Below are 13,256 nucleotides of genomic sequence, written 5' to 3' on the forward strand. Positions count from 1 at the left end.
ACACCGAGGATCACGTCGCAGCATTTGCATGCGTGTAATGCAGAGACCTTCTGTCTGCACTAAGGCCAGAACATGACCTGTGGACCATCAAGCCTGGTTCACCTTTTGCTGACCTTATTGGATTCTGAACCTTACCCTTAAGGTCACCAAAGGTGCACCTGACATACTGTCTAGGTGTAGATTAGAAAATATGCAGGACTATTACAGCGCTAGTGATCACACAATAACATCAGATAAAGACGGTAAAGGTCAGATCACACATTCAAGGCAGCTCAAAGCTCAGTTAAGTGTTAAGTTAAGGAGCATTAAATTTAAGGAATTTCATGAATTTTGTATATGGTCTCTCTGTGTTAAGCTACTTTGCTCTTCAAGTTTGGAGAGGAGTTCACTGTCAAAGAATTGCAGTCTATTTGTACTGCTGCGGTTTTCTATTAAAACACATTTTCTGCTGTGAGCATAACTTACAATGCCATGGCCAATAATCCATGTTTGTGGACTAATTTTGCACAATTACATAATCAATTAATGTTCATCTTAAAATGACAGTTTCATTTTGTCATTTTAACGGTAGCCTACTCATACACTAATGATTCAGCCGTTACAATATCTGGTCCCAAAAAAACAGACGGAGGTTCCAATTGGGAGCTGAAAACTGACAGTAGCCTCTGCTAGTGGTGTCATTAATTCATGCTAAGGTTACTCAGGGTTGGTCACTGCTTCCCTGACAGGAACAGACCATGGTCACTCTCCTTGACACAAAGGGGTTGAAAGCAAAGGATACTGTTTAAAATCTTGATGTATTAATCGACAGTGATCTAAATTTCAACAGCCACATGACAGCGATAACTAAATCATCTTTTTACCACCTCAAAAATATTGGCAAACATATTAAGGGGGCTGATGTCAAAACATGATTTAGAAAAACTCATTCATGTATTCATCTCCAGCAGAGTTGATTACAGCAATGGAATTTTCACAGGCCTTCCTAAAAAGACTATCAAACGGCTTCAGGTGATTCAAAATGCAGCAGCTAGGGTTCTCGCAAAAACAATAAGAACTGATCACATTATTCCAATTCTTAAGTCCCTGCGCTAGCTTCCAGTAAGTCACAGAACTGACTTTAAAGCACTACTACTGCTTGTTTATAAATCAGTAAATGGAGCAGGACCTATCAGACATGCTTCAGCAGTAAATACCTTCTCGTCCTCTCAGGAGAAAAACCTGTTAGTAAAAGCTGCTGTTAGAACTAAACATGGTGAAGCAGCTTTTAGCTGCTATGCTGCTCAGCTCTGGAACCAACTTTAGGATGATATTTAAAAAGGCCCCAACTGTAGCCAGTTTTAAATCTAGACTTGAGACAAAACTGTTCTCAGATGTTTTCTTCTAACTGCACGGAGTTACAAATACTGAACCTACTGTACATTGGAAACCTTGTGTCTTATTTAGTCTTTTTAATTATTCTTTATTTGTGAATGATTTTACCTTATGGGTTGTGTTTTCTTTTTTATTATGACATTTACCGTTTAAACTATTCTTTGACTATTGCCCTTCTATGCTTTTAATTGTTATTGCTGTTTGCTTTTGTTTATGTAAATCACATTGAATGACCTCTGTGTATGAAATGCACTATATAAATAAACTTGCCTGGACTTGACGGGACCGCTCCAATGGCATGTTGATCAAGAATGGGGTCTAAAATACCAAAATAAGCATCTCAAGTCAATATGTGTCCTCTTCTATTGTACTTGAGGATTTGTCCTGTTTCCCCCTTTCACACAATGACTCATGCTTCCAACCACAACTTTTATTGTATCTGTTAAATTGCTCACAGTTAATTAGACCCCTGTTGAGCTCATTCATGAATTTCTCATCTATGTCATGATACAGGATAAACTAGGCTATGATATCATACAGTTTTTAAAATGCACTTGCATATAACTAATTTAAGTCAGTCATTCATCATGGTTAGTAAAAGGTGAATCACAACATTGGTTAGTTTAACACAGAGCAGCATCTCAAAGCCAAGTTCCCAAGTATTAAAAAAAAAGACACGGTTTAATGAAACACACGTTGGTGACTCATACACTAGCCTGTGGAATTCCCTTCTGTTCATGCAAAAGATCCACCCAAAGGGCGAGGGGGCGGGTGCCAGTAACTGGACACACCTGTACCTAGCCTACCATCTGTCCGTTACACACCTGAGCGAGTGACGTGGGATACTGGGACATCACAGCATGCGGGACACACACACTGAAGCCTAAATTTGACTACACATTTTGAGAATGAAATGATAGAATGCTAAACTTAAATTCATAACCCAAACACGTTATTCGATGACAAAAGTAGCCCATCAATCCCTTGAGTAGGCCTATGACATTAGCCTACTTTACTCCCCCCACCCTCCCCAAATAACCATCATTATCTAAAATATGACAAAACGCAAGCAATTGTCGCGTTATCAAAGCAAGATAATTGATCTATATAGCATATTTAACGCAAAAGGGTTGACACAAAGTTTCTCAATGTCGACTTACAGTGAATCTGCCATCAGCACCAGAGATGTCCACTGACCATTTACACGATGCTAGATACAGTTACAGCAGTAAGAAGCATTTGTTTTACCTGTAGTTCCGATTTCCATTCATGGGGTCTCTGTCCGGATCCCTCCCCGGCTCACTTTGTAGAACACCCCGTAGACACTCGACTTAGCTCTGGGAACACCAAGGTTCCCCGGAGAGAAACGGCGCTTTAGCCGCGTGTCTTCTCTCGTAAGACACTGACTTCAGTAGTCCACACTCGCTGTTAGACTGAACTCGTCTTGATGTACCGAAGTCCTCTTAACTCAGGGGGACCGGGAGGGGAGGGGGGTCTTCCGTGTCCCCGTCTACAAGTCGCTCTCACGGTATCACAACCAATCAGAAACCTCCGTCAGTGCCAGGGTTGCCTACTGGTGTTAGCCAGCTAACATTGGTTGACGAAAAGATACATTTGACAAAGTCACAGTAACCGATCTATACGCCAAGCGATAACTTAATTAAGACACATATGATATTAACTACTCATCAACCAGATAGACTTGTTACTTGGAAGTATCCGTCCCAAAAAAACCTGTTTCCACTGACTTCTCAATACTTGGCTGGCTGACTAACATTAGCTTGCTTGCTAGCAGGACTGCTAGCTGGATTCTCATCAGAAAAAAGCGACGTCTTCTTATCGCCGAAACTCTGCTGTCATTTCGTTACAGCCCCTGACATGAAACCAGATCGCGTTCATCGATGTGACTGCGTTTCCCCTAGCCGTCACGGTGACTGTAAGTCGTCGACTCGACGATTCACTCGCAGTTATAACCAGCAATTTTCAGCCCGGTTTTCGGTGATCAACTCCGTAGCTGGGGCTCTCTGGCTAGCTAAATATGGTGATCTGACGCCGACAGGAACCTGCGAGGCAATCGAGTGTTGATTGGTGGGTTCTCGGAGGTAAGGAGGAGGGTTGAAACTCAAATCGGAAACACCATACGTCAGTGTGAGCGTTCATATCCACTGTTCTACACAGGCCCATGTGTTCAATAGATTAACTCTGAACCACACACACACACATAATCACACGATGCATTTGTTCATGTAACAAAAAGAATGTTATCGATATCATATTAGAATTTCAATAAGATCAAGCAGAAATAACCTTAAAAAGAGGTTAATAACATAAGTGGGGTAGCGCTTTTATATCCACATCAACTTGTGAGGAAAAACACACGAGTCATGATGATTAATAAAAAACATTTTTTTTTATTTTCTTTAAAAATAACCCTCCCCAACAAAGTCCCATTACTATGACATACACAGCCAAAATACGTTGCTTGTGCCCTTTCATTCAGATCTACTGGGAAGTGCTATGACAAGGACTTGTTCAGTGGCTATTTTATATTGCTTAAATCTGTGAGGGTGAATGTGGAGCCCTCTGATAATGTACCTCTAAACTGCCCTGTATACAATGCCTGTTTCAGAGTAGAGTGAAATGAGTGCATCAGAAAGGGTGAGAGCTCCCATGACAATCACAAGGGAGGTTTGTCCGAATTCCTCAGCCCCCCCTCCCATATTACCCATTAATGCCTTACAAGCTGCATCCACACAGAGAAGGCAGTAGAACAGTCCAACAATGCAGCAAACAGGGCTACTGTTCCTCCATGGGGAACCATCGTTCTTTGAAATCATATTTATCTTCTTGAGGAAACACTGGCTCTAGGTTATAACAGAGGGCAATCACGTGGCTGAGAACCACTGTAAATAAATGCCATTTAGATCCTGTCCCTCTCCCCCCTCCCTTCGACTGAATCCTTACCTCGTTATCACTTACATTTCTGATGAATTCTGTACTCAGTCTATATCAATGCAACCAAAAGTTATCAACTTATAAATACAAATCACCTTCAGAGACACAGGATTGGTACAACACTGTACAAAGGCATTTTGATTCCACAATATTCCATTAAACAGGAGTCAAAACAACGGTTGGCTGACCAAAATCAGAAATCCCTTTTGACTTAAACAAGCACCCTCAGTATAAATCTGACACCTTGAGGTGCTTTGAGGCAGATAGTTCAAAATCAAAAGGGACATTTCCACAGCTCCCCCTTGAGGACAACGCCTGACACTACTCACAACTGTAGCGAAAACAAATAAGTCAAATGAGAAAATACAAGTGCAATTGTTTTAACCGTTACGAAAAACAAGAGAGAGAAAAATGAATTTCAGATTGAGGCAACATACAACAGGCAGAGTACAGAGCTCCACAAGCTCTTGTCTACAGGACTTGAGACATGATCTGCTAAAAAAAAACAAAAAAAACAAAGGTGCACGGGTCAACTTTCACCAATTTCCACTAACGAGAACATGCAGTTCACAAAGCCTTGAGATGAGATGCTCGTAACCCCACGGGCCCGAGGCCAGACGCTCGCTTCTGTGTGGCCAACGCCCACAGCGCACCAATGGGCGTCTGTGGCCAACAGGCCGGGGGATACGAAGGGTGAGCGAGGGAGACAGGCCAGTAAAATGTGTGCTGAATATGTGTGTGTGAGTGTATGTGTGTGTGTGTGTATGTTGTGTATATGTGTGTGTGTGTGTGTGTGTGTGTCGTTTGTGGAAAGAAGTGGCAGTGTTTAAGGCGGTGCATTGGTGTACATGGGAATTCAACAAAGGTGCATAGGGGCTTCTAGAGTGTGCATAATGTATGTCTACTTGGTGGCGGGGAGCTCGGATGTCTGAAGCCAAGCAATGGTGGAACGTTCATATGTACATAACAAAACAAAACAAAAACAAATGTAAAAAAAAATCAAAACAATTCCGCACTAGTTCTGAACATGGTCTGTGTTCATGCGTTGCACTACACGCGTGTGAGCCGGTGCTGCACCTGTCCGCTGCATCCTTCTCTACGTGCTGGAATGTACGCTATAGGAGTGGGCCGCGCGAGAGAGGCAACAGGAAATGCTGGTCCACTGTCAAGGCTGTGTCATGGACAGGCCTGTGTCCATGATTGTGGCTGACAGCGTTCAAGCTTCATTTGGGGGGGGGGGGAGAGAAAACAGCATCTTTATTGCTCACTCAAGTAACCCGTGGGAGAGTGTGGAGACTGCGCTGTTACGGCACGTGCATAGGAAGGACTAGGTGCTAACTGTCAGAATGGTTTTGAGACCTACAGCAAAGGCAAAGTAAAAACAAATATTTAAAAAAAAAGAGAAACAAATAATAATAAAAAAAACAAGAGCATATATATATTCCATCTCTAAAGGAAGGGGACCATTCAGTAACAGGAAGTGCCACAATAAAAAAAAAAAAAACATAAATAAATAAAATGGCATGTGAGGTGCAGCACCCCCCCACGTGACGCTTGTGCCCCGTACTCTGCATGGTTGGCATCACATTTGGCTGGTTTACAATGCTGGTTTCAGTGTTGGGTGCGCTGAGCGTAATACTTAAAGCACTCATTGGTCTGTTCTGTTCTACCTTTTTTTTAGTTAAGGATCTTCTCGTCTTTTCTTTCTTTTTTGGCTAATTTTTGTGCCATTACCTGGCGCTAGCTAAGTCTATACAAAGTTTGGCTACAAATGACACTGTCCAAGTAGAGTGCACAATCAGAGGAGTGCTCTCTGCACCTACAGTAATGCTACAGCCTCTTCCCACGCTCCCAGCCTCGGTCATGGGTCACTAATGCAAGTCATACACAGAGACAATTCATGGACGCTGGGCTTATGCGGTCTACAATGCTAACGCTAAGTGCTAATGTACCATTACATTTAGGGCATCCATAAAGGCCATATTAAAAAAAAGAAAACGTTTTCCATTTAAACAATAAAAATGTAACAATAGTCATTTATAAAATTAAAATTTTAAAATGAATGTGTGTGTGTGTGTGTGTGTGTATGTGTGTGTGTTTTGCATGCAAGCATGTGTGTGTAAAATGTTGAAAAGGGGCACAAACACCGTTCTCCGGCAAGGGAAGCTGATTGAGGCAGAGTTGTGGTGGCAGTCAAAAGTAAACAAAACAAAAACATCTTCATAGGTTTCCCTATCCAGTCCTTCTCTTCATATTGCATACATGCATACATTTCATACACAGAAGGGCAAAGGTATACACAACATTAATACCATTGAACTCTTCATTAAAAGAAAAGTATGAAAACAAAGAAATCAAAATAAAATGAGGAACTTGCAGGGGTATAGTGGGCCTGCCAAGTAAATCCAAACAGAGAAATCTTCATCACGATGATCTTCATATAGTTTTGGGGACAAGGTGCTGTGTTTGAAGGTCACCTCTGCTGCACTGTAGTGTGTATGATGTCTGATGTGGTGCATTTGAAGGTTCGTCTCGAGCGAGAGGTGAGGAGTGGGCCGGGGTGGAGGGTGCTTGAGTGGCCAGGAGGCGTCCGGTGCCGCGTCCAGTCTTGGTGGGATAGAATGATGGAAGGATATGAGGTCGAGTGGGTGTGGGTGTGTGCTCAGGCAAAGTACATGGTCCTCAGGGTGTCATGGTGGATCTGCACAGCTTTGGCCAGCGCCTGGGGGTCCCGGCCGTTACTCTGACCCGACACGTGGCTGCCCTCCCCACTGCCAGAGCAGAAAGAAGAAGAGACCAGTTAATTTCAGTTCACTTCTAACTGAGACGAATGTCATAAAGGTGATTTCAGCAAATACCTCGCTAACGGGCACAAAACGACTATGCATGCGGATTTCTGATGATTTGTCGGGCCGCTGTTCTTGGAAGTTTCATGGCTGGTTTTCTTGGTAGCAACTCACTACAGTACATCTTATTAGACACTGTACAGCTATGCTAGGTGAACGATTTGCCTATTACAAGTTCATTTAGCATCAAATTGGCTTCGTAAAGGTGATATTAAAGCTGCAGTGGACAAGTCTGGTACATTGAGGGGACTTAAACCAACATTTTGAATGTATACAACTCTCATGCCCCTCCCCCACTACCACCGAGTACCCTCCCATCGAGTTTGTGCTCGTTAGTGACTGTTCACGAACTGTAATTGGCGGTCAGATCTGCCAATGATCATACAGCCCTATGCTTATTGGACCAGAAGAACTGGGAGCGGCGGATTTTTGCAAAGCAAATAACAGGCTCTAGGTGGAGGTAGAAGCAGCTGATTTATGTTGTTCTGTCGAAGCATACGTTCGGTTTCAGTGAATATGATCAAACACATCTTGCCGACTGCAGCTTTAAGGTGAAAATCTTTTAGAGTGTACCTAAATGAGTGCTGTGAGGTCTTGTTTTGCTTAAAAGCACTCAATAATTTATTCTCTTTCACAACTGAGCTCAATCATGGGTTAAGGCATATTGGTGAATTCTGCTTCATTTGCCATTTAAGTATTCAATATTAGCATCCACATCCAGTCGGGCGGCTTGAAGCCACAGCCCCCACAGCCCCCACACACTCACCTGTCGTGCTCCTTGTCCACCAGGTGGTAGCGGGCGCGGAAGGCCACAAGACGAGCGTAGTAGGCTGGCGCGGGGATGGAGACGGAGCGGGTGCAGCGCACGTAGGTGTGGCACAGCTGGTAGGTGAGGATCTGCAGCTCATCTGCCGTGAAGCGGTTGTCGTCCCACAGCACATAGTAGTGAGAAGGCCGGCTTGTGCCCTGTCCAGTAAAAGAAGAGACAATGCACCATGAAGAAAAACCAAAAAGTCCGCCGCGCTCCTGAAATCACTATCTGGTGCGTCAACGGGAAAGGACAAACTGTAGTAAAGAAACAATGTTCACCGGAGCAACTCAGATGTGAAATTGTGAAATGTGAAAGGTGCCAACAGACAATGCACCATATTTGCATTGATTTCAATTATACTATTATAAATGACAGAAACTATACTTTGTCTCTAATAACACTACTAATGCAGTTACCAAAATTGCAAAGTTGTGTTTTCAAGACAGACATGAATTTACAATGATTAATTGTGTAGTTGCCCAAATCAAAAACAATAGCACAGTAATAGCTTTCAGTGAATGATATCAGTATATCTGTAAACTGCAACTATAATCTAAATATAGATCCTTGTGTGCGAGAAGAGATGGTTAAAACGTGCGCAGTAGACCTCAGAGGAGAGGGGATGGCGTGAGCCAAGAATACACGGTTCCCAGCAGCAAACCATCACCATGGCAACAGCGGAGCAGTGGCAGAACTTGCTCTGGAAAGTCAAAGAACCCCTGGGGTAGCTCACCTGAATGCCAGCATGACTGCACAGGTAAAAGTCAAACTCAAAGGGGTGAGTGATGCTGGTGTCCACTGTAGTGCCTGCTGGAATATTGCCACTCTTCCCAATCTGAGAAAAGAGGTGAAAAACAAACAGGAAATGGATACTTCTATTTTTAATTTTCACATAGCTAAAAAAACCTTCACATTTCCTTTGCTTTAAGGGTTTTGGCAAGAAGTGGGGGGGAAAGAATACTTCAAAATACACACAGTCAGACCGAGCTAGTCTTCTAGCAACCCCCTTAGTAACAAGACCTAGCAACCAATCCCAGAGAGAATCGCTGCAGTGTGTGTATCTTTATGAAAAGCAGTCCTGAGGTAAGAGCCTCTGGTTGTTCAGGTATGGCTGAGCTTGAGCGGTGAGTTATGTTCCCAGAGACCTATGATGCTGATGCATCATTACCAATCATACCATCAAGACCTGCATCATCCCTTTCAGATGCTAAATTATCGCTATTCAAAAATGTTGCACTCTTGCACAGTCCAGATGTACTATTCTGGCCAACTGCCATTTACTAATTGAACAAAATTGTATATCTCCCCACCTCCACACACACACACACACACACACACACACACACACACACACACAGACTCTGTCTCCACATCAACAATCATCACATGAACATGTTGAAAAGCAACACAACATACAATTGAATTCACCAATAGAAATAATAACTTTAATGAAGCAAAGGCAGGGCAAATCAGTGGAAGGAGATGGATGGACAAACAAACAGACAGACCAACTCACCCTCTCTGACTTGTCGGCGCAGAAGAGGCGGGTGTGGTGGCGTTTCTGCACCACAATGTAGGTGATCCCCGGCTGGTAATCCTTCTCCAGTTTAATGCAGGCATCTCTGATGGCCAGCAGCTCGTAGTGAAGGATCTGTAGAGAGAGAGTGCAATGGAGACAAAGGAAAAATGAAAAGTCAAACAAAAGGGTCTGATTTCAGAGTCAGGAATTATCTACTTTATATAAAAAAAGCTTTTGCTGTATAAAAAGAGTCAAAACTTTCTCTAAATCACAAAGGAGGAACAGCAGTCATGTTGATTCATACACACTGGCTGAGGTCATCCCATGAGGTCATCCACTCTCATAAACAGCCACTCATACAAATCTTCTTTGTGGCCTTTTGACACAGACCAGACGGTAAACATCACCACACAACACCACATGGAGCTTCTGGATGGATTACTTTCCCTTATTCATTTTTTGAAAGATGCTCACTTTACATGCTCATTTCAAGTTAAACCAAGTATGTTTGCAGTGTCCCTTTAGCCTCAAAAATATTCCCCCTTGTCAAAGTTTACATCCCTCCTGGGTGACAACAATCTTTTTTCACTTTTCTGCCAATATTATATCATCCACCAATATATTGTGCATCCGTACATCATACTCCTCCTCTGATGGGCTAGTACTCGTTGCCTTCGCTGGATTGTTGGTAAGGGATGAAATGGTGAGGGTGAAATTGTGAGATTTGGTCCCAATCAGAGACAGACTAGAGCTGGGTGTGGCATGAACAATTTCTCCTCAGATCTGTACAATTCTCACATGTGACCTACTTTGTTTATCAAAAAGGTGAGGAGTTTGTATCCCGGGGCACAATATGAAGAATGAGTGCATGCCTCTGCTATTAACTCTCATTTCTGTTCCCCCTTCTCATTTCCACCAACTAGGTGGCCCAAAAAGCTGCTTTTTACTCAATATAAAAAGGGCCCTTTCTCAAGTGAACCTGATATGAATAGAGTTTGCCGTTTCAGCTGCCGTCTCAGCTGAGCCAGCAGTAGAGCTGGAGATGGGTCATGGGACAGTTTTAAAGAGGCTTGAGGTTGTGTGAGTGAGTGTGTACCTGTGGCAGCTGTCCTTCAGGAACCCCGTCCCGGTAGAAGATGATGCGAGTGGGCTTGAAGCGCGTGGACTTGTAGAACTGAATGAGCAGCTCGCGCACCATAAACGAGAGGTCTTCGATGATCTCCTGCCTGGGCCTCTGCACCCGCACCGTGGCACAGTACCTGCTGGGGTGGGCGTCCATACTGCCAACCACCTAGAGAGACAGAGAAAACAGTGATGAGAAAGAGTATTTTAACACAATTAATAGCCCAGGGCAACACTGTTTTAAACCGAATCAAGTACACAATGACCTGAAATAGAAATTAGTGTATTTAGTAGTTCATGCACACAGGCAATGGATGCATGTGTAATTTTGAGCCAATCTTTTCTCATCTGAATGAGGCGTGTTATAGCCTTAGCATAAGTAATTAGCAAGTTGGCATAAGTAATTAGCCTTCGGGAAACAATGATATGCACCGATTCAATCCAGGCCTTACAGCATGTATGCTCGCTCCACAGGGGAATCGATAAATGGGTCAAAAGCAGCCTAATCATATTTGGAGACGACAGAAAAGGATGCAGCCCAAGAAAGGGCTTTATAATGCCTACTGCAACACCAAAAGTGAGGCCTGTAGGAGATAAGCTTCTTAACGTCACATGAAATAATTTTTTTCAAAAGTAGTAGAAGTATTTCAGATGGACTCAAATCCCAAGTGACAGAAAAAGACGAGCAGTCCCTGTCAAACTACACCCACTCAATTATCAGTAGCGCTTCTCCGACACTGACCACTTCCTGAGGCTCCTATTTCCAGAAGGAATAATCAGGATTTTTTTTGGCAACATAATCTCTTTCTGCTGTGTGACTAATACAAACGCAAATTTCCACAAGAAAACAATTCTGAGATGTCCTCATTTACTTGGAGCAGGACATAAACACCAGACACCAAAGGCTGAAGATGAGAAAGTGCGAAGTAGGCAGCACTGTGGATACATAAAACTTTACAATGTCATGTTTTATTTTTCTACTGGATTATAGGAATATTGCACACAACATGCATGTAATGGTGTATGGATGCCATAAAACTGGGATGGGACTGCTTTTAATACAGCTTTATTAGACATTCGAATTCATTTTAGGAGGTCAGATTTAGCGAGATTAGTCCCTATTTTCTATCTGATCTGCCCACAACCAGCCACACCAAAGAGCACACAAAACACTGACTCATGTGGACAGCCTGCATAAGCTAACTACGACAATGTTTTAAGTCTGCTAGAGACCAATGGCCAAGCCTGAGACAAGGCCAAGTCCAAATACCGTGAGCCCAAGATGAGACCATAAAAAAGTCGCAGAGTTCAAAACTGGACTCGAGTATCACAGCCCTCGTCGTCATTTTCTTGATTTCCCAGACATGGAGGTACACCACAATGATTGGCTGGAGTAATTAGTGCAGGACCACTGTAACAGATGCCAAACCAACTCATACGAAATTAATATATTACCATAATGAATGGACTATTCTAGTATTTACTAACAGTTGCGTATTGCTGACAACAAACAGGCCGAGAAATACGTGAATGTCACAGACTGGTTGCCGTGGGACGGGGCAGAGGCTTGTTGGTGGAGTCATTACTTTTGTCCAGCAGCCATTACTGTATGACGCACAGTCATGCTCTAACCACAACACCACGTACCATACACTCCAACAAAGCCATATTCAAACGCAGACACAAATTCATACACACACACACACACACACACACACACTTGGTCCATCCATACCAACAGGCTCTCTCTCTCGCTCTCTGACTCAGTGCTGTGTCACCACCGTCTCTTGGCAACCATAAGAGCGGGCTCTGATGCTCCGCAGTGTCTCGGATCGGCAGGGCGAGGGGGGGTGATGTCATTTCCTGCCTGCCTGTGACTCATACTCCGTTCGTTCACTCGCTCTCCTACCCTTCGCTCTCCACTTCACTCCCTCAACAGATCCAGGCGGCCTTCCTCGCGGTCATCCTGCGTATACTCTCAGAAGTCTAAGGGTGGTAGCTCTGTAGACCACAAGCAGGCGGAGGTACAGGCTACCACAAGACAAGAAGGTCCTCATTATAGCTCATTATGGCTGTATCCGCCACCTTCTCAAGTATCTTGTTACTTAAAATAACTCTTTAAAAAAAAAAGGAAACAAAAAAGACAAGGCTTTGGCCAAGCGTGTGGTGAAAAACACTCAACGTTTAGGTATTTGTTCCAGCAGCCATCTTACTTCCTCTGTCAGTGTGTTAGGTGGCTTAAAAACTACAGCAACTGAAGACAGATAGACTGGCATTGTTTTAGGGGGCTGGCTTCACTCCATAGATCTCATAAAGTTCAAGTAATGAAGGAAGGGTGTGCAATTTATACACTATTAGAAAGATTGTCAATAATCTGATATTAACCCAGTTAGGACAATATTCAGAAAGATGTTTCCACGTAAACAACTTTTTCCGATTGCTTTAACCGGAATAATATCATATTCAGAATAAGCAATAACCGGTAATAATAAGGTATGGTATGTGGAGTATTCCAATCTTATTCGCAAGATTGAGATACTTTCTAGACATATTCACAGTATTTCGCGACAATTAAGCATTATGCATTATGTTATGTTAATGTTATTTTTATGTTATTTTGCAGAATTAT

At 43.1% G+C, this 13,256-nt stretch overlaps 2 protein-coding genes across 5 annotated transcripts in view; both read right to left on the bottom strand.

The window, feature by feature from the left end:
- The window catches only part of LOC134082696 (protein argonaute-3), a 29,511-nt gene extending 26,158 nt beyond the window's left edge, over nt 1–3,353 (bottom strand). For all 3 annotated transcript variants that reach the window (XM_062538603.1, XM_062538602.1, XM_062538601.1), the window contains exons 1-2: nt 2,623–3,353; nt 1,645–1,692 (exon numbers count right to left, since the gene is read on the bottom strand). In XM_062538603.1, the coding sequence (XP_062394587.1) occupies nt 1,645–1,692; nt 2,623–2,641 (67 nt within the window). In that variant the 5' untranslated portion in view covers nt 2,642–3,353. The remainder of the gene's footprint in view (nt 1–1,644; nt 1,693–2,622) is intronic.
- Nucleotides 3,354–3,762: 409 nt separating this feature from the next.
- The window catches only part of ago1 (argonaute RISC component 1), a 28,918-nt gene continuing 19,424 nt past the window's right edge, over nt 3,763–13,256 (bottom strand). For both annotated transcript variants that reach the window (XM_062538605.1, XM_062538604.1), the window contains exons 15-19: nt 10,602–10,796; nt 9,503–9,637; nt 8,720–8,821; nt 7,942–8,141; nt 3,763–7,100 (exon numbers count right to left, since the gene is read on the bottom strand). In XM_062538605.1, the coding sequence (XP_062394589.1) occupies nt 6,992–7,100; nt 7,942–8,141; nt 8,720–8,821; nt 9,503–9,637; nt 10,602–10,796 (741 nt within the window). In that variant the 3' untranslated portion in view covers nt 3,763–6,991. The remainder of the gene's footprint in view (nt 7,101–7,941; nt 8,142–8,719; nt 8,822–9,502; nt 9,638–10,601; nt 10,797–13,256) is intronic.

The sequence above is a fragment of the Sardina pilchardus genome, chromosome 6 (genome assembly GCF_963854185.1).
Source record: "Sardina pilchardus chromosome 6, fSarPil1.1, whole genome shotgun sequence".
Classification (NCBI taxonomy): domain Eukaryota; kingdom Metazoa; phylum Chordata; class Actinopteri; order Clupeiformes; family Clupeidae; genus Sardina; species Sardina pilchardus.